Genomic DNA, 22,083 nt, shown 5'->3' with positions numbered 1-22,083 from the left:
TTGAGTGTTACATTTCCAGCAACTATTTGGGTATCATTTATACATTTTAGTCAATTTATCTGGGCATAAATACCATCTATACATCCTCTCCTCTCCTTCCCTTCCCGTCCTTCCTTTAAAACCAGAATGGGGTAACTGAACTTTCTGTATGCTGAAAAGTACATTAGAAAGGTTACATCACCACAAACTACTTTATTAAAACTGTTGGGAAAATGTTATAATGCCAATATGTCATCACACATCATGCCTTTTGGGATGAAGATGGATTTTTGGGCTGTGTCAATAAATTAACCTCTGTTGTTTCTTTTGTCAGGGACCAGTTATGCCTGGGAGCCACTCTGTTGAAAGATTTGTGATTGAAGAAAACCTCCACTGCATCATCAGATCATTTTGGAAAGAGAGAAAGACATGGTAGGGCTCTTTCCTTCCATGTATATTTAATTTAGCCTCCCCATTGGATGCCCTCCTTGTGTAAATCATTGTCCACATTTTCAATCAGATTGGATACAGTGCCAAAAGTGTTATAATTCAAAATATTTTGCAATACGCTAAAAGTATTTTCGCACAAATCAGTTACAGTTTTGTCCAAGCAGAGTTGTTTGTAGGAAGTCTGGATTCATAACTGGCTGTGTTGCACTGTTGTCAGGAAGGGAGGGAGAGAGAGAGAGGGAGAGAGATGGAAATTAAATGGGTTCAATTGAACTGGCATCAGTCATTACATATAAAATTTGAATATTTTTGGAGAACAGCCTAGAAAAGTGATATTGACCTGTTTTCCCTACATTGAGAAGCGTTCTTTAAAACTTTGTGTGCTTTAAAATGCAGATTTACATTATGTTTGTTAACTGTGAATAGCAATTTTGAAGGAGCTCCTTCCCTGGTTATTAATGGCATCTGGAGCTGTCATATCTGTTCCGATATCAGTCTATCCAAAGAGGGACTGACATTACATGGTGACAGAACCTTTGGCAACTATTTCTAAGACTTCCTGCACGAAAAGAGGTTCTTTGAAGGAATGGATCCCGGCACATAGCACAAAAAAATATGTTTTTGCTCCCTGCTTGCCTTTTTTATTCTAAATTATACACCTATCTTTTTCTGTAGTGCTGCCCAATTAACAAGCTATCCAGGAAACAACAAGATCCCTCTGAATTACCACATTGTTGAGGTAAATGCTATATTTATCAGGTCACTTTTTCTTATTGAGTGCCAATGATCTTCCTCTCTGCTAATTGATTTGATTTGATTTTGATTTTATTATATTTTTATGCCGCCCTTCTCCCGAAGGACTCAGGGCAGTGAACAGCCATAATAAAACAATATACAAGACAAATTTAAAAACCATATTAAAATAATTCAAGAACAGGAAAGCAAGGAGGAAACAGATAGTAAAAGTCAAGAAGAAGAACCAATAGAAACAAATCAAGAAAAAGAAACAAGACAGAGGCAAGAAAAAGAGAGAGAACAGAGAGAAGGTGCAAAAGCTAAGGCACGGATGGAAACAAGAAACACAAAAAAACAGATACGATAGGCAATGGATGAACAGATCAAACTCTTTTCGGTAAACATTAATGGCTTAAATGCCCCAAAGAAAAGGAATCAAATTTTCACAAAATTACGAAAATTAGAAGCAGATGTGATATGTCTGCAAGAGGTACACATTCAAAAAGATTATCAAAAAATCCTAGAAAACCCCAAATTAGGAAAACTATATTCATCTCTGGCCCAAAAAAAGAAAAAAGGAGTAGTGATTTACGTAAAAGAAAAAATACAATCTAAACTAGTTTATACCGATGAGCAAGGTAGAGTGGTGATGGTTGAACTAGAAATAGGAAAGAGGAAAATGTTAATTGTAGTGATTTATGCACCTAACCAAAAACTACAGGTTTTTTTTAAAGATCTACATATAAAACTAGCAGAATTAGAATATGACGATATTTGTGTAATAGGGGATTATAATGCAATAGTAAATGCAAAGAAGGACTACAAAACGGGGGGAAAAAAACAAAAGAAAAAAGAAATACTTCCAAAAGAATTCTTTACTATGGCTAAAGAACTAAACTTGGCAGACGTATGGAGGGAAACACATGAAGAAGAGGCCCAATACACCTTTTACTCCCATCTCAGTTTACTCCCTTACTCAGTTAATTCATGACCCCACTCACACAGGGGGACACACTCTGGACTTAGTTTTTGTCTCTGGTCAGTGGTTGAGTGGCCTTGATATAGGGGATATAGTCATCGAACCCTTGTCATGGTCTGACCACTCGCTCCTTCGACTGGACTTTCTAACCGCTGCACCCTGCCGCAGGGAGGCGGGACCGACAAGGTGGTTCCGCCCCAGGCGCCTGATGGACCCTGACAGGTTCCAGATGGAGCTTGGGCCATTTCCTGAGATTCTGGCTCATGACTCGGCGGAAGACCTGGTGGCCGCCTGGGACAGTGCGGCTGCCGGGGCCTTGGACCGAGTCGTGCCTTTGCGGCCTCTGACCCGGCACCGAACTCACCTAGCTCCTTGGTTCTCCGAGGAGCTTAGGGAGATGAAGCGCCGGAAAAGACGCCTGGAGAGTAGCTGGAGGACCAGCCGCTCCGAATCTGACCGAACACGGGTGAGGTCTCATATTAAGACCTACCTAGTGGCGATAAAAGCGGCGAAAACTAGCTATTTTGCCGCTCTTATCGCGTCATCAGATAATCGCCCAGCCGCCCTGTTTAGGGTGACCCGCTCCCTCCTCCATCTGGAAGTGCGGGATGACCCCTTGCAGGGTCGAGCTGAGGATTTTGTGCAATATCTGTATGACAAAATCGCTCAGATTCGAGAGGGGCTGGCCTCTGACTGGGTATGTCCGGACGGGATGACTGAGGCAGGTCTTGAGAGTGTTATCTGGGGGGAGTTCGATCCTGTGACTCCCGAGGACATGGACAGGATCCTGGGACGGCTGAACGCGGCCACATGTTTATTGGACCCGTGTCCCTCCTGGTTGGTACTGGCCTCCCGGGAGGTGACGCGAGGCTGGCTCCAGATGATTGTTAACGCTTCTTTGGGTGAGGGGGTCCTGCCGGCCGCTTTGAAAGAAGCGGTGGTGAGGCCCCTCCTCAAGAAGCCCTCTCTGGATCCGGCTGTTTTGGCTAACTATCGTCCAGTCTCCAACCTTCGCTTCGTTGCGAAGGTTGTTGAGAGTGTGGTGGCGCAACAGCTTCCCCGGTACCTGGATGAAGCTGTCTATCTAGACCCGCTCCAGTCCGGCTTCCGGCCTGGGCACAGCACGGAAACGGCATTGGTCGCATTGGTGGATGATCTCTGGAGGGCCCGGGATAGGGGTCATTCCTCTATCCTGGTCCTGTTAGACCTCTCAGCGGCTTTTGATACCATCGACCATGGTATCATGTTGCACCGGTTGGCGGGGTTGGGGGTGGGAGGCACCGTTTTGCGGTGGTTCTCCTCCTACCTCTCCGACCGGTCGCAATCTGTGTTGACAGGGGGGCAGCGGTCGACCCCGAGGCACCTTGCTTGTGGGGTGCCACAAGGGTCGGTACTCTCGCCCCTTCTGTTCAACATTTATGTAAAGCCGCTGGGTGAGATCATCCGTGGCTTCGGGGTGGAGTTCCATCAATACGCTGATGACACCCAGCTGTATATCTCCACCCCAGGCCACCCCAATGATGCCCTTGAAGTGCTGTCCCAGTGCCTGGAGGCCGTGCGGGCCTGGATGGGGAGAAACAGGCTCCAACTCAACCCCTCCAAGACCGAGTGGCTGTGGCTTCCGGCGTCCCGATATAGCCAGCTGACGCCATCGCTGACTATTGGGGGTGAATCACTCGCCCCCACGGAGAGGGCTCGCAACTTGGGCGTCCTCCTGGACGCACGGCTGTCCTTGGAAGATCATTTGACGGCCGTGGCCAGGGGGGCTTTTTATCAGGTTCGCCTGATACGCCAGTTGCGTCCCTTTCTAGATCGGGACTCCCTACGCACAGTCACTCAGGCCCTCGTCACCTCCCGCCTGGACTACTGCAACGCTCTCTACATGGGGCTCCCCCTGGGGTGCACCCGGAGGCTCCAGCTGGTCCAGAACGCGGCCGCGCGGGGGATCATGGGGGCGACGAGGCGCTCCCACGTGACACCTCTCCTGCGCGAGCTGCACTGGCTCCCGGTGGTCTTCCGGGTGCGCTTCAAGGTGTTGGTGACCACCTTTAAAGCGCTCCATGGCTTAGGGCCGGGGTACTTACGAGACCGCCTTCTGCCACCAATAGCCTCCCACCGGCCAGTACGCTCACACAGAGTGGGCCTCCTCAGGGTGCCGTCCGCCAGGCAATGTCGGCTGGCGACCCCCAGGGGGAGAGCCTTCTCTGTGGTGGCGCCTACCCTCTGGAACACCCTCCCCCCAGAATTACGCATAATAACAGACCTCCGGATTTTTCGTCGGGCCCTAAAAACCTATTTATTCCAACAAGCTGGGCTGGCTTGACCAAATTTTTTAATTTTTAAATTGATTTTAAATTGGAAATGGTTTTAATTCGGCCAAAACATTTAATTATTTTAAATAGTTTTTTTAGATTCACCATGTTTGTATATATGTCTTGTTTTTACCTTGGCTGTGCACCGCCCTGAGTCCTATTTTGGAGAAGGGCGGTATAAAAATTTAATTAAATAAATAAATAAATAAATCTGCATAACTCCTGGTCAAGACTGGACATGGCATGGATGACCCCAAATATCAAAATAGAAGTAGAAAAAATTGAGATAGGCACAAACCAATGGGCAGACCACAATCCACTATTCATAAACTGGAAAGGGGAAAGAAGACGTAAGAGATGGACAATGAACCAAAGATTATGTAAAGAAAAAGAATTTAATTCGATGTTAGAAAAGGAAGTAAAAATATTTTTTCAGATAAATAAAATAGAGGAAACCTCTTTACAAAACACATGGGATGATTTAAAAACATATATAAGGGGCCTAGTAATAGCATATACGAGGAAAAAGAATAAAGAGAAGAAAAAGCAATTAGATAATTTAGAGAAAGACCTAAAACAAATAGAACAAAAACTCCAGGAAAAGCCCCAGAACAAAACAATAAGAGAAGAATGGGAAATGATTAAGCATAAATTGAATTTGATAAATCAAATAGAACTAGCCCAAAAAATAAAAATGGCGAAAAAAAATTATTTCAAACACGCAAATAAAACGGGCAGATGGCTAGCCTATAAACTGAAAAAAGAACAGAAAAAAAGAATGATATACCAATTGAAAGACGATAAAGGAGAAATTCAGCATAGTAAAGAGGCCAAAAAAGAAATTATTAAGAAATTTTATGCGAATTTATATAATCAGGGGAAAATAGAGGAAGACAAGACAACAGTACATAGGGAAATCAGGAATGCCAAAAATCACAGAAGAACAAAGAATAACTCTCAACAGGCCAATAACCAAATTAGAATTAGATGAAGTACTGAAAAAGCAAAAAAACAATAAAACACCGGGACCCGACGGGCTACCGGTAGAAATATACAAAACAATGCAAGAAGTATTGGGAGAGAATATGTTGCGATTATATAATGAAGCTATGGAGAAAGCCAAAATACCAAATTCATGGACAGAAGCCATAATAACAATCATTCCAAAAGAAGATACAGATCTCCAGTTAATACAAAACTATAGACCTATTTCATTATTGAATGCCGATTACAAAATATTTGCAGCGATCTTGGCTGAAAGGATTAAATCAGTATTAAATACATATATACACCCAGACCAAAATGGATTTCTGCTGGGACGCCAAATAAAGAACAACATGAGAATAGTACTTAATGCTCTAGTATATTATGAATCACACCCGGAGAAGCAGGCAGCGTTGGTTTTTCTTGACGCCCAAAAGGCCTTCGATAATCAAAATTGGAAATTTATGATTGAACAACTCCAAAATATGCAAATTGGGGAAAAATTTGGGAAAATTATAGCAGAAATCTATACCAAACAATCAGCAAGGATAATTATGAATGATGACATAACAGACAAATTTAATATAACAAAAGGAGTCAGACAAGGCTGTCCACTTTCCCCCTTATATATATTCTATCATTGGAAATCCTGTTGAAAAAAATTAGAGAAGACCAAGGAATTGAAGGTTTAAGGATCAATAGAGAAGAATACAAAGCTTAAGCCTTTGCTGATGACCTAGTGTTTTTGACAGAAAATCCTATGGAATCTATACCTAATTTGTTCCAAAAAATAGAAGAATTTGGAGAAGTGGCCGGACTAAAAATCAATAAAAGTAAATCTAACCCTAACCCTAACCCTAACCCTAACTAACTTCATTTCCTAACTTGGAAATGAAGGAAATAAAGAAGTTTGGTTATAAATGGTTTTTCGAAAATCTTAAAGGTAAGGTTAAAATTTGTAATTATTGGTTAAATAGTTTGACTAAAAAGTGGGACAGAGTAGCAAAAAAATTAATACCAGACACATTGTATTTAGGTAAACTGAAAGAGAATTGCCCAATGAAATTAAATAGTAACAGAGAGAGGATTATAATAGAAGAGAAAGTGGAAACAATTAGTGAATGGTTGAAATTTATAGAAAATAAAATGAGGAAAGAGGAAATTTATGGAAAATTAAATATTAATTGGTTTGAAAGAATTCAAATGAATAAATGGAATAGGAAATGCAAAGAAAGGAATGATGAAAGTAGAAAGGAAACGGAATTTGAAAACTTGACATCTTGAATAATAAAAGATGAAATTGGGCCAAAGGGATTAGTTAGTAAAATTTATAAAATTATTAACTTTGATAATAATTCACAAAGGGTAATGAAGAGAATTGGGTAAATGAACTGGGTATTGAAATTTCTGATCAAAATTGGAATATGAACTGGGTTAGTAGAATAATGAGGACATTATCAATAAGGATTAAAGAACATAACTATAAAGTTATTTGGAAGTGGTATTTGACCCCAATAAGATTTTTTCAAATGGATAATAAAGTGGATAAAATGTGTTGGAGATGTAAAGTGGAACTCGGGACATATGCTCATATGTGGTGTAAATGTAATGGGGTTGAACTTTTTTGGTCTAGGATAGAAAATGAAATATTTGAAATGATTAAGAAGAGGGTCAAATTGAAATTGGAAACCATATTATTATTAATATTGATTGAAACAACATTAACAACTGGAGAAAGAGAATTGGTGAGGATTTTGGTTATAATGGGGAGAATTATAATTGCTAGATATTGGAAATTAAATGTTGACTTAAAATTAGAAGAATGGTACAATGAAACATGGAAATTTGCATTAAATGATAAATTGACTTGTGATATTAAAATTAGAAGTGGTATATATAAAGAAAATGTTTTTTGGAGCACTTGGCAACCATTTGTGGACTTTGCACTTGGGAGATTGGATGAATCGGCACCAGTACCTTATCAAAGAGATTTCTGGAAGAATTGAAGACTTCAATTTCCTAAAACTTCCTTTCCGTTTGTATAGCACGTTGGGGGAAAATAATTTTTTTCTTTTCTTACTATTGATTTTTGTATTGATTTTTTTTTCCTTTTTGTTATTCTTTAACAAAAATATAATAAAAAATTTAAAAAAAAAAGTAAATCGAAGCTAATTGTAAAAAACCTTACGGAAATCCAAACAAAAGAATTGACAGATAATATACAAATCCAAACAACAACAACAAATAAAATATCTAGGAATCTGGTTATCTACAAGAACATCAGCAATTAAAGAAAACAATTATGATAAATTACTAGAACAAAGAAAGACTTAGAAAAATGGGAAAATTTACACATTTCATTCCTAGGAAGAATTTCAGCCATCAAAATGACTATATTACCTAAATTTTTATATTTGTTTCAGGTCACCCCAATTAAAATAGATAAACCGTTTTTTGGAAAGCTGAATAAAATAACATCTAAATTTATATGGCAAGGGAAAAGGCCACGAATAAAATTTAAGCTGCTTCAGGATACAAAAGATAGAGGAGGAGCTGCACTCCCTGACTGGGAGTTATATTACCAAGCAGCAGTACTATCGTGGGTCAAAGATTGGATAGAATTAAAGGATTCTAGAATTTTAACAATTGAGGGACACGAACTCCAAACTGGCTGGCACTCCTTTTATGTGGGATGAGAAATACAAAACACATTCATATTTTAAAAGACACACAATAAGAAACTCATTATTACAAATTTGGCTTAAAATTAAAAAACATTATATGAAGATACCAAATTGGCTAGCACCGGCAGAATCAATTAGGCACCCAAATTTAACAGATAAGACAAAAATAATTAGATATAAAGATATAATTGACTATCAAGGCAAATTAAAGACAAAACAACAATTGGAGACATTTACACAGAGAAATAGACTGGTGGACTTATACTCAAATACAATCCAAATACAGAGAACATATAAAAACATATGAAATTTATAATCAAAAACAAGAAATAGATAAAATTATATTAGATTCAGAAAATAAATTAATTAGTAGAATTTATAAATTTCTTCTACGCTATAAATTGGAAAAAGAGACAAAGAAACGATGATTAAGTGGGCTCAAAACATCAAACACACAATACCTTTGGAAAAATGGGAAAAGTTCTGGCAGGTAAACCTAAATTTAACAAAAGCAACGGCGTACAAGGAAAGCCAACTGAAAATGTTTTATTGGTGGCATATGTCTCCAACCAGATTGGCAAAAATACAACCTAAAAATAGCCCGATTTGTTGGAAGTGCAAAAAGGCACAAGGGACTTTCTATCATTTATGGTGGACATGCCCGGCAGCAAAGAAATTTTGGTCTAACATCAAAAAATGGTTGGAACAAATAACAAAAACACAGATTGAAAAAGAACCAAAAACATTTCTATTAGGAATCTTTAACAAATCATACCCTAAGGATATCAAATATCTCACAATTCATATATTAACTGCTGCAAGAATAACTTACGCAAAAAATTGGAAGCAAGAAAAAATACCAAGTGAAACAGAAGTAATAGGAAAAATTTTAGAATGCGCTGAAATGGATAGGTTAACCAAAGAATTACAAGAAAGAGAAGAATCAGACTATTATAAAATATGAAATAATTGGTATAATTGGTTAAAAATCAGAAATATACAAAAAATATAGGGGAAATATTACCGATTTAAATATATATATATAATAAAAAATGTTATTAGATTAAGGAGAGGTGAAGAAATATATCATAAGTAGAATTGTAGAATGTCACTCTGAAAAAATGCTTAAGAAGAAATTACACTCTTTTTGTGTATATGTTGTATAAATGTTTGTTGTGTATATGTTACGTATGTCTTTTTAAATATTTATATTCAGTAAAAACTACTTTTAATAAAATAATTCAATTTTTGGCCGAATTTAAAATTGCCATTCTACAACCCTTATAAAACCATGTTAAAAGCCCATATTTAAAACCCGATTAAAATTATTGTCCCATCAGACCGACTTGCTGGACTAACAGGGTCTTCAGCGCATGACGGACGGCATGGAGGTTGGGGATCCTTCGTATATCCGGGGGCAATTCGTTCCATAGGGCAGGATAGTAGTTCCTCATCTCAGAATGGAGCTTGAAATGACCTATTTTGAGTTCAAACCTTTTCTGGTTCACCTAGAAAGCCCACTGTGGAATTGGAATGGGACATTTTAACATTGACAATGAAATATTCTGTGCACTTTTATTGTTGCAAGTGTGCTTCATCATATTGCGTTCATATTTTCCCCAGGTAATTTTTGCTGAGTTGTTTCAGCTTCCTGTTCCGCCTCACACCGAAATCATGTACACAACGCTTTTTATTGAACTCTGTAAACTTCAGCCCGGATCTTTACCTCAAGTTGTATCCTTTCCCCCAAAAAGTCTCTCGTAACAGTTGATACTATTTGATAACAAAAGGAATGGTCTGTTTTCAATCATATTGCAATTAAACATTATAACATAAACAATTTAAACCTTAATTCAAAAATGACAGCTTGCACAAGCTACGGAAATGCTGTACATGCGCTTAGATACAATGAATACTATCTGCATAGATCGGTGAGTAAAGACATTCTCATCTAAATTTTCTGAGGACTTAGTGACTTGGGTTTCTTTAGCACAACAAAATCTGATAGCTATAAAATGCCCCTGCTTTTACAGGCTTTCGTATTTTAGGTCACTCCACTCATTGAATTAGTATTGCAATAATTGATTTCTTTTATTATGTTCTTCTGAAACTTTCTTATATGGCCCAAAGATCTTTTTCAAAAGGCAACTGGACTTTCTTTTTCATTGAAGACGCTTCACTTCTCATCCAAGAATCTTCTTCAATTCTGACTTACAGTATATGGCATTCATAATCAATTAGTTAGACCTCACTGCAAAGTTAGATTGCTAATAAAAATAGGACAGTCATATTAAAATATAGAAGATAAGTACTCAATTATTATTGGATGTAATGCTAATTGTTTGAAAATGATTCAAAAAAGGTACTTTAGAACAGCGGCCCTGTTTTTGGGCACCAAGGACCGGTTCTGTGGAGAGAGATTTTTCCATGGATCAGAGGGGGCATGGTTTCCTGTGCTGCCTGCATCCCACAGATGCGGCTTCACTTGTTTGTGCGGCCCAGTTTCTGACATCCCAAGGCCCAATACTGGTCCACAGACTAAGGGTTGGGGATCCTGCTTTAGAATATGCTGGAACTGCAGCACTATCAAGGCATTAGCAAATCATGCAGATGCCTCTGAGATAATTCTTCAAATGATTATATTACTGAAAATGTTTGGAAATTGTCTATCTTTTGGTTTTTAAGAATCTACTCAGACTTGTCCACCAATTATTTTACATATTTTAATATAATGCCAATAATAGCACTGCAAAATGAAAAGATTTTGCTATAAGATATATAAGAAATTTACAGAATTTTTTTTCTCCCATCAAGGTTTATTAATTGGTTTTCGCACCATCTTAGTAATTTTGAGTTCCGTTGGAGCTGGGAAGATTGGTAAGTGTTTGATTCCACATATATATGGAATGTGTTTTTAAGTATTCCGCAGTGCTTATGTAGCAGCACATTGTAAGTCTCTAAAGCACTTGTACCATACTTATACCAATTGCTGATTTTCTCCCTTGTGATAATGAGTGTTACATCACCATTCACACTAAAACTTCTTTTATTCCTGGAAGAAAGAGCCAACTTGGCTTGTATTATTAAAAAAATAGGTGGCTGTGCTGGATGGCATGGACTTAGCTGTGCTAACCTCATTGCTATGCAGCATCAAGCCAGGCTCTGAAATTGGATCAAATTTCTTTGATCCATAGGGATATCATGAAAGTCAGTCTTCAGGAAGCCATGAGGGTTCCTGGGCACTATTTAGTAAGATAGACTACATCTTGATATCTAATTCTGCTGCTCAGCTTTCTCTTTGAGCTGCCAGAAATGCTCTCAGGTATGGAGTTGGAAAAGCCCAGAGGTCCACCACTTTCAACTATTTATAGATGTTCATGGTCTAGGAACCTCATGTTTAAATTGCTCTGATATGTTCTATATGGGGTTACCCTTGCACTTGATCTGGTTGCCACCATTGATCTAAATATAGCTGACAGCTTGCTATATGGGACATCTGACCATGCTCCTTAGTGCCATTTAGCTTCTGTGACAGACTTTGGTTATGACCTCCAAGGCCTTTAGCAATTTGGGATCCTAATACCTGTACAATTGTCTCCACTGACAAAACAAAGCAAATCTTTATTACAGACATAAACCAGGATAGGAAGAGTGGAATACAAACAATAATTTTAAAAGCTAAAAATTATAAAATAAGCTTAATACACGTTTTAAATATACACACTCAGTACATACATACATACATCTAAAAACCCTATTAAAAGGGATAAAAACATTAAGTAAGTATATATTAAAAAGCATAACCTCAGCTGTTGTAGAATGAAGTAACCTCTATGTGGTTGTTCACCGGGATCATCAGGGAGATCCTACTACATGTACTGAGGGCTGCAAAATGCCATCTGGCAATTGTTCATAGTGTCCTTCAGTGTATTGCTGTCTCTGCTCCAGAATGTCATATTTTGGATGAGTTTGAAATTCAGTTTTTTACCCTGGCCTGGTCTATATAAATGTATTTTCTTCCCTGATCTTTAAACAACAGTTTGATTTAGTATATTGTTTGATTTCAGTATATTATTTTTACATATTTTATTACAGTTTGTATTGTAAATTGTTGTGCAATATTTTGGCACATAGTAAACGGACGGACGGATGGATGGATGGATGGATGGTTGGTTGGATGGTTGGATGAATTGATGGACAAATAGATATTTTTCTATTTTGATAGGGTGGCAGACAGGAATACTGTTACCCCAAGTGGCGGAAAACCCTACAGAATAGTTTCATTGCCAAAATATATTTTCTGATCCTTTAAATAATTGAAGATAGTTTTTTCAAAGTAGTTAATGTGGATTATAAGTCAAACTCCAGTCCTGCATATCCTTAGTATATTAGAAATTTTGATGCTATAAAAATTTAGAAAACTATCTTATGAACATGAAAGTATCTAGTTGCCATATAGTCTTATAAGTCTTTCCTTTTCTGGTTACTGTCTTTTTTTTAATATGTAGGTCAGATTCAGTTTCTGAGGATCTTGACAGACCGAGGCCTAAGTTTGTAAGAGAAGTACTGGAAAAATGCATGAGGTGAGTGAGAGATAGCAGCATTTGTATACCTATGTATTTAGCATGCTATTTCCATCAGTATAAGTAGTGTTATGCAAGTGCCGAAAAGGAGTAAAATAGAATAAGCAAAGAAATTAAAAACATGGAGGAATAAAAAGAAGAGGAAAGGTTCCTGAATTATAGTTTACTGAAAACATGCCTGTTTAAAGTTAGTTTCTAGGCACCATCATTGGTTCTAAGAGTTTGGAAAAAATGATTCATTTGAAGACTAACTTAATTAGCAAGAAAATAAAATTGAAATTGCAGAAGACTAAATGATCTTAAGATTGTTCAATAATTTCCAGCATTTTAGAGGTTTGGATTAGATAGAGGGTTGCACTTCCAGTTAATCAAGTTAATAGCAAAACAATAGCAGGAAGATTTCCCCCCCCTCCCCCAACTTTTTCTAGCACCCTTATTTGAGCACCCACGTATACAAAATGTATTTTGCTCTTAATTGAAATATCTTACCCCTTTACCCCTTTCTCTTCCACATCTGAGAGTTGTCTTTCCCTTTTTAAGCAGAGAAATTGGCAACAAGCTTTCTTCAAACAAAGAAAGGGAAAGAAAGTAGCATTAAAATCTTCAAGGAAACTTATCATTTCCCTGTTTCTGACAAATTATAGTTCAGGCACAGTCCTAGTTCTGTGAGGAACTTTTTCTGTGCATTCAGGATCAGGATGTAGATATTAGCTTTGGGGTGCTTTACTAGTGCATGTATGTATGCCAAATTATGAATGATTGTTTGGGTTATATCTGTAGTATAATCATAATCATGTGACATAATTGCGGCAAGAACATCTTCTTATCAACCTTCTGCAAAATCTTTTTTTTTTTCAGGCTTTCCTACCATCAGCGAATAATAGATATCGTTCCTGCTAGTTTTTCCGTTCTCACTCCTGCAAATCCAACATGTATTTATAAATATGGAGACGAAAGTAACAGTATGTAGTATATGATATTTATATAATTTACACCTTACAAAAAAAACTTGAACTGTGACAAGGAACTTTTGTTATTGTTGGAGGCAAATGGTATTTTGTCTTATTAAAACAGGTGGGGGATGGGGGAGGCAATAGGTAACTCCATCTAAAGAAAGTTGCTGTAGCCATGGGCAGGTATGAGATTGTGTCAACCAAGGACCATCCAAAGCCCAGTGGTCATGATGACATAAGGGGACATTGCTTAAAGGGGTAGCTTCTCTTCTGAACAACATATAAAACCCTCTAGTATTTTTATTTTTTAAATTTTTATAAGAGCCAAGGTGGCACAGTTTTAGAATGCAATACTGTAGGCTACTTCTGCTGACTGCCGACTGCCAGCAGTTCGAATCTCACCGGTCAAGGTTCACTCAGCCTTCCATCCTTCTGAGGTCGGTAAAATGAGGACCCAGATTGTTGGGGGCAATATGCTGACTCTGTAAACCGCTTAGAGAGGGCTGTAAAGCACTGTGAAGCAGCATATAAGTCTAAGTGCTATTGCTGTTGTTCAATCTCACATATGGTCCTAATGATTTCTCTGGTTGATTTCCATAATGGTTGATTTCCAAGAAAATTTAACGTGCTTTTACAATGTAAACTGGGAAAAGCTCACTTGTAAAAAAAATGCCCAGTTTTCAAAGATGGTAACTTTGCTTTTTCTATCTTTGGGTGTAGAATCTCTTCCTGGATATAACGTTGCACTCTGTTTAAGCATTGCCATTAAAAACAAAGCAAGTAATGATGAAATCTTCACCATTCTGAAGGATGTGCCCAATCTTAATCAGGAAGAAGACGATGGTAAGCCGCCTGATATTTTCTGTGTGCCATTGCTAATTTCCATTTATAGAAACATTGCAAAACCTCAGGAAAGTTAGTTAGATTTTAGTTAAATCTTGTTGTAGTCTGCCAGCAGCCTGCGGAGCTGGCAGCAGAGTTGGACAGCGATGAGGCTGAGGAAGAACATGGGCCAGTCCTGGAAGCTGGGGAAGGCGTGGGTGAGGGCTCTGCATCGGGCCAGATGGGGCCAGGGCCATTGGGGAGTGATGCGGAGACTTCAGAGCCTCCAGAGGCTGACAGTAGAGAGGCAGAGGAACAAGAGGAGCCTATTCCTAGTGCACGTATGAGAAGAGCTGCCAGAAGGCAGGAGCAGCTAAACCAGAGAGGATGACTCGGGAGTAGGGCCGAGATGATTGGCTCCTCCCATAAGGCTTAAAAGACCAGCAACACCTCTTGGCCTCTTTGCCGGAAACCTGTTTGGCTGTATTTCTTTCTTGTCAGCATCTTCTGTTCCTGAACTGTTGCCAAGAAAAGCCTTTGGCAGTTTGCCTAATTATCCCATGGTCAGAGATAAACTGAAGAATGGTGTTTTGAGGACTTTGCTTTCATTTAATTTGGAATACGCTGAGAATGAGTTAATTCTCAGATGTTTTAATAAAATCTGTTTGTTTTTTGGAACTGTTTTGCATTTAATATTAACTACGTGGGCCTGGGTCACAACAAATCTAGGAAATGGCTCCTGTTCTTATTTTCATACAGCAATTTGTAGTAGCTCAGTAGAATTGTATTTACCTGGGACTGTTGATATCCAGCACCACTCCATACATACAAACAAGCAAATGTGCTTTTGCATTTATGTTTTTTTTAAACTGAATGACACTATAGAATCAGCATGGGAAAAGGGAGAAGTTGCCATTCAGATAGGAGGAAGAAAATGGCCACAATTTGGAGTTTCAGTTCAGTTTTATCATCTACCTTAGTATATGTTTGAAATTCATTCATTGATATATACGATTTAATTTGTCTTAATGAAATTGTAAAAAAAGGCCTATTATGAAATTTCCTCACCAATTTTTTTTTTTTAAAGAAAACTAAAAATAATCAGTCCTTCTCAGCCTTTGGTGAATGCCCACATTGCTTATAGGTATTCAGATGTATTTGTAACTTTGTTTTCCAGATGAAGGCTTCTCATTCAATCCTTTAAAAATAGAGGTTTTTGTCCAGACACTATTGCATTTAGCCTCAAAGTCATTCAGTCACTCTTTCAGCGCTCTGGGAAAGTAAGTACTTATCATTAAGTACATTAAATTGTCAGTGTGCTCATTTTGTTGCCATTTTATTTCTATTTGTCTTGTAACTTTATGAAAAAAAAAAGGATAGAAGCAAGTGTATTCTGTCCTGTTCTTTATTTTTTATTCTTTTAAGAATTAGCTATCTTACCTACTTTTCTTTACCCTACTGTTTCAAATGGATTATTTCCTGGATAGTCTCTGATCCCTGGGACCTTTATGTCTGTCTATCCGGATGAGTCTTACATTCAGCAGCTTTCTCCCACCCTACAGCATAGACAAAAAGTTCATCAGTTCTTCATCACCTCTTTGTGATCTGTGGCAGAACGTTGCCCCTGTATATATTTAAGCCCAAAATACAAGCTAATAAGAATGGCCAAAGAAGGTCTGCAGGAGGAGGGAAGTAAAAAAGCTTGCTTGTCCAGAAGAACCCGCTTTCTGCATTAGACTGTAGAGTGGTGGGTAGAGCTTGGGAACAAGCAAAATTAAAAACAACCTCACTGAAGAAAAAGCTGATGACTGGGTCCCATTATATATATAACGAGAAATGTCAGCCCCATGATGTAAACCAAGACAAGAAATCAACTCAACCAGAAGACTAAACTACTTTTGGCAATAGATTGGCAATAAGATTGGAAGTCTGGCTGTGCTTTATGCCGTCTGCCTCTTATGGTCCTGTGACTGAGGGAGGTGTCTGTCTGGGACATTTTTGCATACTGTAGTCAATTGAGAGAATAATCTTGAGGGAGAGCTGCAGCCAGGTCATTGGTCAGATAAGAAAAATCTCAGCCCAAAGCAGGAATGAAATTTGAGAAAGCATCTCAGAGTTGACCCTCCCTGGTTCTCTTTAGGAAATGGCAGGGAGGTAAGATTCTATTACTGTAACTTTGTGACAAAAGTAGTATTAGCATTCATTTCCTTGGTGTTCAAGTCTCATCTACTTTAAAGGGTTGGCACATGCCTTCTGCTATGACTTGGATTTAAGTCATGGTTTTCTCTCATTGCTTTGGCAACAAATTTCTCTTACCTATGGGGGTATGTATGTGTGTTTAATGTTGGCATTGATTTTGGGGAAGAGATGGGTTCTATAATTCACTTGCTGAGTATTCACAGGGTACTGTAATGTGTAGCTAGCCAAGGTAGCAGGAAGAACTGCTGTGTTACAGAGTAGCTCTTTGTCAACATGGCAATACTGCTAGTCTCTCAAACTAGAAATCCAGAGTTCAGAATGATTTTGGGAGACTAGACCATTCCACTTCTCTTTCACTCTCCCCTCCCAATCAGTTTTGCCATTTTGATCTCAGTTGAATCACAGGGGTCCATAAGGATTTATCTGTAAGAATGAGCGACATGTTCTATTCCTTAACATCCTTGGATTATGTCCTTTCTTTTTTTTATAAGATTTCGAGAAGCCCTCAGAACTTTGGCTGAAAGTGATGAAGGGAAGCTTCACGTTCTTAGAGTGATGTATGAAGTATGGAAGAATCATCCTCAGGTAAGAATGAACATTTTTATGCCTGCCTGCCTGCCTGCCTGCCTGCCTGGGGCGTTATGATAAAAGGCTCTTTTAACATACATAATTATGGTCTGCACAGTTTAGGCACTGAATCTTTAGAGAGGCTGTGCTTTGAGGGATCCTGTGTAGTTCCAGTTAACTGAGATTTCAGTCTGTATGTTTATGTTGAAAATTGTGCCCAGATGGCAATACACAGGACTGATGAACTGAGCAAAGTTTCTGCATTTGCACAGATGATTGCTGTACTGGTGGATAAGATGATTCGAACACAGATTGTGGATTGTGCTGCAGTGGCAAACTGGATTTTTTCTCCAGAGCTATCTCATGATTTTACAAGGTAAATACATGTAAACCCAAATGGACATGGCAACCCTTTCAACTAATCATTCCCTTAAACTGCTGACAGCAGTTAAAACAACTTTCACTCTGGAAAAGTATTTACATTTAGAAATGCCATCAGTGGAGAGACAGTTATTTGTTAAGTTTAGATTCGAACTTCTAGATACCAACGTTAGATTCGGCCGTTATCGGAAAATCCCGTATGACAAAAGAATATGCATATGTGGGGTAAACGTCGTGGAGGACACGGCGCATATAATATTTGAATGTAGTCTCTATCAAGAAGTAAGAAAACAATATCTGTCCCCAATTATAAATAAATTTCCCCACTGGAATATAAGCCAAAAATTAGCATTTCTGTTGAGGGCTGACTCTCCTCCCCTGGTAAGAGCGATCACTCGATACCTTAAAAGAATGACGGCAATACGAGCCAGTTATATCAAAAAAAAAATTTATCGATTGTAAGGAAGATGAGCTCAGTTAGAGAGGAGCTATCCTATTTGGGTTATCTAGTCTTGGCAACTTAGCTATTGAAATTTGATATTGTAAAATTTTAATGTCATCTATCATATATTTTTAGATTGCTATTTTTGTAACTGTTTTATCTTTTTCCCTTTTTCTTTTCTGTTTTGTTTGAAAAGGCCTTCGGGCTATTCAATAAACTATACTATACATGTAAACCAAACATTTTTTTTAAAAAAATCTCCAGATTATGCTTCAAATATTTTTCATAGACATGTGAGTCATCTTGATAAGGGAAATTTTGCTTAAGTTAAAAATATTTCCTGAAAGTAAGCAACCTTTTGTATATCTGATTGAAAATTTGCATGCTTTTATTTAACAGTCCTAGAGAATTCTGATACTGAAATTTCTTCTCAGAGGAAAGAGATGGAGAGAAAGTTGCACCATTGTCCTTGTGATCTCATCCATTTCACTCATTGTCTGAGAAACGCTTAGATATACAAATGTGTATGATGCCTTTTTACTGACAAAAATCAGTGTTTTCTCCGAATATGAGAGAGTTCTTTGCTTCTTTTATTATTAGATTTTATATTTGGGAGATCTTACACTCTACCATTCGTAAGATGAACAAGCATGTGATGATGATCCAAAAGGAGCTAGAAGAAGCCAAAGAAAGATTAGCCAAGCAACAGAAAAGAGTAGGTCACTTTTTTTCTGTGCCTGTATGAAGGAATAAGACTTAAAAGTTATTTCATCAACTATAAAAACATAAGATTTGTTTTGCTTTGCTGAGCTAGGCAGAGATGGGCAGCAGGATGGAAAGACGGAGATGGTCATCCTTCTGTTGGGCCTATGGCTTAGGCATTTTTGCCTTTGGATACTATTAATTACTGGATAACTTTAATTTTTTGAATCCCCATGATGTGGGCAAGTTGCTTGATAAAATGTGATCAGCTGCCCTATTTGATTGAATATGAATGATTTATATCATCAGTTTTACCTCATAGACTTGCAATATTTTTGAACAATAATAAACATAATCTAAAACAATAGCTGAGACACCAAACCAATCTAGAACAAATGTGACTTTGTTTGCCAGTTCAGCATACAGCAGAAAACTGTGTTGCGTGCTTTCAAGCTATTTTTTGACAATATCTGCAACAGTGCCTTTTCCCCCCATCTTGATTATTTATAAAACATCTTAAAATCATTTAAATTTAAACTCTTTCCTTCCAGCGTGATGATTCTCGAAGGAATGAGAGGGAAAATTGGCCCATTGAAGAACAGATCGAACGCTTGCAAGAAAAAGTTGAATCAGCTCAAAGTGAACAAAAAAACCTTTTCCTTGTAATATTCCAGGTAAAATTAGACATTGATGGACCAGTGAAAAAGGCAGACTTAGATTTATTTAGCATATAGCATTGATATATCAAAGCCAAAACTCTACAATGTTAATACAGAGTAGTAGTTTGGCTGCCTAAGATTGCTAGTTTGTTCAGTTCACACTTGCGGGCTATCCAGGGTGCACCACAGGGAGCAAACTATTTCTATAAACAGAGTAGCTAACAGTGTTCTGCAGGAATGGCCTTTTTTTCTGCTGGTTTTCGCTTTGCATTTGGACCGAGCCAGGGCCAGATGATTTCTTGCTTCCTCCCACCAGAGTGGTACCTATTTATCTACTAGCATTTGTATGCTTTTGAATTGCTAGGTTGACAGGAGCTGAGGCAAGTGACAGGAGCTCACTCTGTCATGCAGTGCCAGGGCTTGAAATACTGGCCCCTTGCAATTTTAGAATCTTAACGTGACTTCAAAAGTCTGGAACAAGTGTTTCAGATTCATAAATTAATCTAAATTAAAATTTTGTACATTTGAGTTCTGGAAATAGTAACTGGTACCACTGTTACTAATGTTGATGTTCTGAATTAAATTATATCCTACTTAATTCAGAGAGGCTGTTTTCTATAAGTTTTCTAATCCCTGCTCAGAAAAAAAGTTATCTTGTCTACGAATCTAATGCCAACAATTTCACTGTTTTTATTCCTTCCAGCGTTTTATTATGATCCTAACAGAGCATCTAGTACGATGTGAAACAGGAGGGATTGATGTAATTACACCTTGGTACAAGAACTGTATAGAGAGGCTGCAGCAAATCTTCCTACAGGTAAGTTTTATAGATGTCAGAATTCATGTGGTTATTGAAAGTGAGATTATCCTGATACAGCCTATCTCGGTGTGTACCATATTCAGATACAAGAACCAAAAAAGAAGACAAACCAATAAATACCTTCCTGAGATCTATTAAATATTTTTCAGAGGGTAATTATGTATCCATCTGGGTTTGCATAATTTGCATGTTGTGTCTGTTGCTAATTAAGTCACAGCACTTCCTAGATTGATAATGGGTACCTAAGATTTTTCCTTTCTTAAAACCTTAATGATCTAAGCAGTCATGATTTCTGCTATTGAATTTTGGGCACAAATATGACTGCTGTTGTCTCTAAAGCCTTTAATTCTCAGGACTGCCTTTTATTAAATATGCCTCCCAATCTTTGGTCTTTCATTGAAGATTCTAAGTAAGCAATTAAATAATAAGAATAAGATTCAAGTCCTCTTATCTAAAATTAGATACATGGTCAATAGAGAGCGGTGCTGGCACTGGTTCTGGAAAGTCCTTTCAAAAAAGCTTGCCTGAGATCAAAGTTAAGATTTTTTGATTTATTTGTAAAGGTTGTAACTGGAGACAAACTGTTGGAATTAAAAGTTTATGAATCTTATGATTTCTGTTTATTTTATACAGTACTTTTATTGATTTGATTGCTTTAATTGTCCAGTGCTCTGGAAATTGCACACTAATAGTTATAAGGGAAATAATAGTTGACAATGACCATTAAACCTTTCATATCTGTGAAAATCAGTTGGCATGATGAAAACCACCTGCTCCTAATTTCATAATTAAGATTGTCCACCCACTAGCAGTTCAAATCCTGGTGCTGTTTTCAGTTTTGTTGACTTGAATTGCACATAATGTATAGTGTACTTGTAGCTATTATAGATATCAAAGAGGTGAAAAATATAAAGAGATTATATTTTTTAGACATATAATATTGAATGTGCTACATCATTTACAAGCTTAACCGAAATGTTTTTTTGTGTCTATAGCATCATCAGATCATCCAACAGTACATGGTGACCTTGGAGAACCTTCTATTTACAGCAGAATTGGATCATCACATACTGGCTGTATTTCAGCAGTTCTGTGCACTCCAGGCCTGAGTAACTTTTTTTTTTTTTTTTTTTTTTGTATAGGACTTAATTTCGTCTTGTTAAGTTTAAGATGGAATCTTTGATAAGAAAGGAAAAAATCTTTTAATCTGAAAATACATTACTGTGCTGTCCTAGATAACTACGCAGTGCTTGAATGGGATGACTTGGGGCAGTAGGGGCCTTTTGCTAGTTATGATTGCTGGGTGATTGGGATGGAATAATGCGTGGATTTCTAATTTTGAAATGGTTTGAATGTTGACCCTGCCATAGCATCTGCTTTGTTCCCTCCTATTGTTTGTATAAAAATAAAAAAAAAATAGATAATAAACATAATTGGCTCTTCGCTTGCTTTTTGCATATGAAGGAATTCTATCATAATGTAAAACAAATGTCAATATATATGAATTCAGATTAACTTTTCCTAATATTCCATATGCTATAAAAATGTTTAAATGTTTAAATGATTAGATTTATAAAGCAGTCTAGATGACCAAAGGGGACATAACAACACTTCACTGGTGCTGTCTTTTTTGAGATTTATCAAATATATCCACCATTCTACCTGGAATTGAACATATAATTCTGCTCATTCTATATTTTAGTTGAATTAAGCAATTAAGGTTATTAAAAACAATCCAGACAAACAGCTGAAGTGGAGAAGGGGTTTCCTAATATAAAGAGGTTGGTGGCTCCAGCTAAACCTATCAATCCATAGGAGATCACTTTGTGAGA

The 22,083-nt window shown here is 37.6% G+C and overlaps 1 protein-coding gene across 2 annotated transcripts in view; it reads left to right on the top strand.

Annotated features, from left to right (window-relative positions):
- Positions 1–21,654, top strand: part of LOC139313115 (nuclear cap-binding protein subunit 1) — a 35,288-nt gene extending 13,634 nt beyond the window's left edge. Inside the window, exons 9-23 of one of the 2 annotated variants that reach the window (XM_070938497.1) lie at positions 314–411; positions 1,105–1,168; positions 9,747–9,857; positions 9,990–10,054; positions 10,938–11,000; positions 12,632–12,706; positions 13,565–13,668; positions 14,380–14,502; positions 15,659–15,761; positions 17,172–17,265; positions 17,520–17,623; positions 18,671–18,785; positions 19,324–19,446; positions 20,135–20,248; positions 21,247–21,654. In XM_070938497.1, coding sequence (XP_070794598.1) covers positions 314–411; positions 1,105–1,168; positions 9,747–9,857; positions 9,990–10,054; positions 10,938–11,000; positions 12,632–12,706; positions 13,565–13,668; positions 14,380–14,502; positions 15,659–15,761; positions 17,172–17,265; positions 17,520–17,623; positions 18,671–18,785; positions 19,324–19,446; positions 20,135–20,248; positions 21,247–21,360 — 1,470 coding nt within the window. In that variant the 3' untranslated portion in view covers positions 21,361–21,654. The remainder of the gene's footprint in view (positions 1–313; positions 412–1,104; positions 1,169–9,746; positions 9,858–9,989; positions 10,055–10,937; positions 11,001–12,631; positions 12,707–13,564; positions 13,669–14,379; positions 14,503–15,658; positions 15,762–17,171; positions 17,266–17,519; positions 17,624–18,670; positions 18,786–19,323; positions 19,447–20,134; positions 20,249–21,246) is intronic. The other variant, XM_070938498.1, reaches the window with a different exon arrangement.
- Positions 21,655–22,083: the final 429 nt, after the last annotated feature.

Source organism: Pituophis catenifer, unplaced genomic scaffold (genome assembly GCF_029215685.1).
Source record: "Pituophis catenifer annectens isolate HBS135680 unplaced genomic scaffold, rPitCat1.0.hap2 SCAF_2, whole genome shotgun sequence".
Taxonomy (NCBI): Eukaryota; Metazoa; Chordata; class Lepidosauria; order Squamata; family Colubridae; genus Pituophis; species Pituophis catenifer.
Note: the sequence above shows the minus strand (reverse complement) of the source record. Positions and strands in the feature narration are given on the sequence as shown.